Source organism: Triticum aestivum, chromosome 6B (assembly GCF_018294505.1).
Source record: "Triticum aestivum cultivar Chinese Spring chromosome 6B, IWGSC CS RefSeq v2.1, whole genome shotgun sequence".
NCBI lineage: Eukaryota > Viridiplantae > Streptophyta > Magnoliopsida > Poales > Poaceae > Triticum > Triticum aestivum.
The window spans coordinates 36,805,025-36,807,736 of record NC_057810.1 but is presented as its reverse complement, the minus strand read 5'-3'; the positions used below and the strand labels follow the sequence as shown (position 1 = coordinate 36,807,736).

General features: G+C 44.3%; 1 protein-coding gene across 1 annotated transcript; it reads right to left on the bottom strand.

The window, feature by feature from the left end:
* Positions 1-857: 857 nt before the first annotated feature.
* Positions 858-2,212, bottom strand: LOC123133335 (WAT1-related protein At3g30340-like). The gene is made up of 3 exons (XM_044552827.1): positions 2,000-2,212; positions 1,739-1,801; positions 858-1,617 (listed from the first exon to the last, which is right to left on the bottom strand). Exons 1-3 carry the CDS (start codon positions 2,167-2,169, stop codon positions 858-860), a joined length of 993 nt encoding a protein of 330 aa, XP_044408762.1. The 5' UTR covers positions 2,170-2,212.
* Positions 2,213-2,712: the final 500 nt, after the last annotated feature.

Sequence of the window (2,712 nt, the reverse complement as noted above, 5' to 3'; positions counted from 1 at the left end):
TAGTTATTGTAATAAAGTTTCTTCTAATTGGACGACGAGCCTTTAGACTGTCTGGTGAGAAAGCTCGTAGACGATGTATTTCTATTAATTAATCAATAAAGCTAGTCATGATGGCCATCCCTCGAAATAAAAAATAAAGCATCTTCCCCCTCAAAAAAATAAATTCCGCAGTCCTCTCTGCACAACAGTGGCGGTGGAAGCCGAGCGAGAGAGACAAGGAGCGGAGTCGCCGGCGACCTCAATCGGCGCCCTTCTCAGCAGCCACCCACGATTCAAGGTTAGTCCACCCCTCTTCCTTCCTCTCCTTTTCCATCTCATACAGATTTCTCGTTCGAGGAGGTGGCCATCTTCCTCTATACCGGTTCACTGGCCAGGTAATGGTCGCCCTCCTCCCTCCCGTGCCCTCGCTGGTCGCCGAGCTCCAGGATCCAAACCAATCTCCCTTCTTCTCTCCACAATTCCCTTCTCAGTTTCCCCTTCTCGTACTTTGCCATTCCAATTTGCTCGTATGCAAGAGCCATGGTTATGATCTTTGCTTTACATTGCAGTGCCAGAACAAATTTTAAGACCAAATTGACTATTTGCGATTAAGTTCATTGCACTTTAATTAGAAGAACTGTTTTTTTATTGTCGTTTGAGTTGGAGAACCATGAGTTTGATCCTTTATTAGGTAAGTATAATGCGGAGACAAGAAAACTAGGAATTAAGTACCGAAATCTGTATATAGGTATAGGCCAATTCTCTTGTGTATGTGTAATATGAGGCAAATGATCAATGGAGCAGTCTAATATGGGGAAAATGATTAAAGACGAGGTAATCCAGGGCAAAGGTAGATCAATCTAATATGTGAAAAGTGATTAAAGGGGTCCTCCAGCTTCAATGGTGCTTGCCTCGTTGCTCTTTCCCCACAGGATGGAGTAGAGCCCCACGACCACAATTACCGACCCGACCATGCTACCAAGGTGGAGCTGCTCATGGAGGATGGCGACGTCGATACCAGCGGTGATGATCTGAATTAGCGGCATGAAGGCTGTGGTGAACACAGGCCCTCGCCACTCCACGCACCATGTCATGGCCAGGAACCCCAGCGCCGACACTCCGACACCCGCCAAGAGTACGGTGACGACCTGGAGCACTGTGCCAGGGACCCATACCTCCAAGGTCATCTTCTCAGTTGCGGCACCTACGACAGCCATCTGGACAAAGCTAAGGAGGAACATCCACGCCGTGCTTGAGTACAGTGCCGGGTACTTTGTCCAAATCTTGGACTGCAGGATGAACCACATTGACCAGCTTGCTGAGAAGCCCAACAACGCTACCAAGCCCATCACCCACCTCCCTGCACCCCTATGGGCGGCAGCGGTGGCTAGGTGTTCTGCTGGTGCACCAATCAGGGTTGGGCCTTGGTAGAGTGCCAACACCATGGCTCCGGCCAGCCCCACAGCCGTGCCCGTGAGCTTGGCAGCGCCGGAACGGTTAGCCACATTAATCTTCTCAATTTTGAAGGCGAGTGCGAGGAGGAATGTGAACATGGGGGTCGTATTGTTGAAGGCGCTCGCAAACGTGGCTGTCGTGTACCGCAAGCCCAGGAAGAAGAGCCACTGGAGCAGTGAGGCTCTGTCTTTGCCATGCATGCATCAATTAGCAGATAAAATTAAAGATAAATTAATTATTTAATACTGGTCAACACTTGTTATTTATAGTATAATGCATGAAAAATTAAAGTTAAAATAAATACCCAAGCAAGGCACTCAAGAAGAGGTAACCGAAGATCTCGATGGTCAGCTTAGGTCTACTCTTCCTACATATATACATGGAAACCATATAGTAAATTAGCAAAATTACGACAGAAATTGAGGTCATGAATTTTTCATTTTACTAAAAATAAAATACAATAAAAGCTTGCCTTACCTCATTACTCATCATTAGTGATGAATATGGCACAAACAATAGAGAAACAACTAAAACTATAAAGATAACCGTTAGTGCTGATTCAAACCTCTCTTTGAAGTATGCGATCGGGGAGAGGAAGAGCGCGGCAACGAGCAGGCGGAGGACGATGAAGACGGTGGTGTGCATCCCTTCGTTGAAAGCTATCTTCGTCATCACGTTCAACACCGCGTACATGATTACCACTGCCATCATCATCACCGCAGGTTTCCAGTCCATCGTCCTCTCTTGATCAACACTATCAAGCTTGTTCAACGTGAAAAGTAAAGAACGAGAGAGGTGAACGAATAAAAGATTATAGAAATGAGGTATTTATGCCCGGTCAGAAGTATAAATGCTGTTTGGAAGCCAAGTAAATACTCACTTATTTGGCATCCAAGGAATTATGTAGTTGCCTTGAGAGCCAAGGAAGTTCATGATTTCTTGAGAACCAATCAACCTATCTGATAGCTCACTTAATCCTAATTAGCATAATTGATAAGGAACTTATTTATTCTTAACACTCCACCTTGTACGATGCCTCTTCTTGGGTATATGCATTGTCTTGAGAATCCTTGTTGTAATTTTTTGAATCTTTATAAACTCCTCCAAGAACTATCAACGCTACCAAGAAAACAATCAGCATGAGTCTCCTAAAAATAAGAAGAAACTCCAAAATGAAAAAAAAATTGTGTACGATTTATTGCTTTGTTTCTTACTAGTTTATCTGATAAAAACTAAAAAAATGTGTGTGTTTAATTTCATTTTATTTCTTATTTCGGG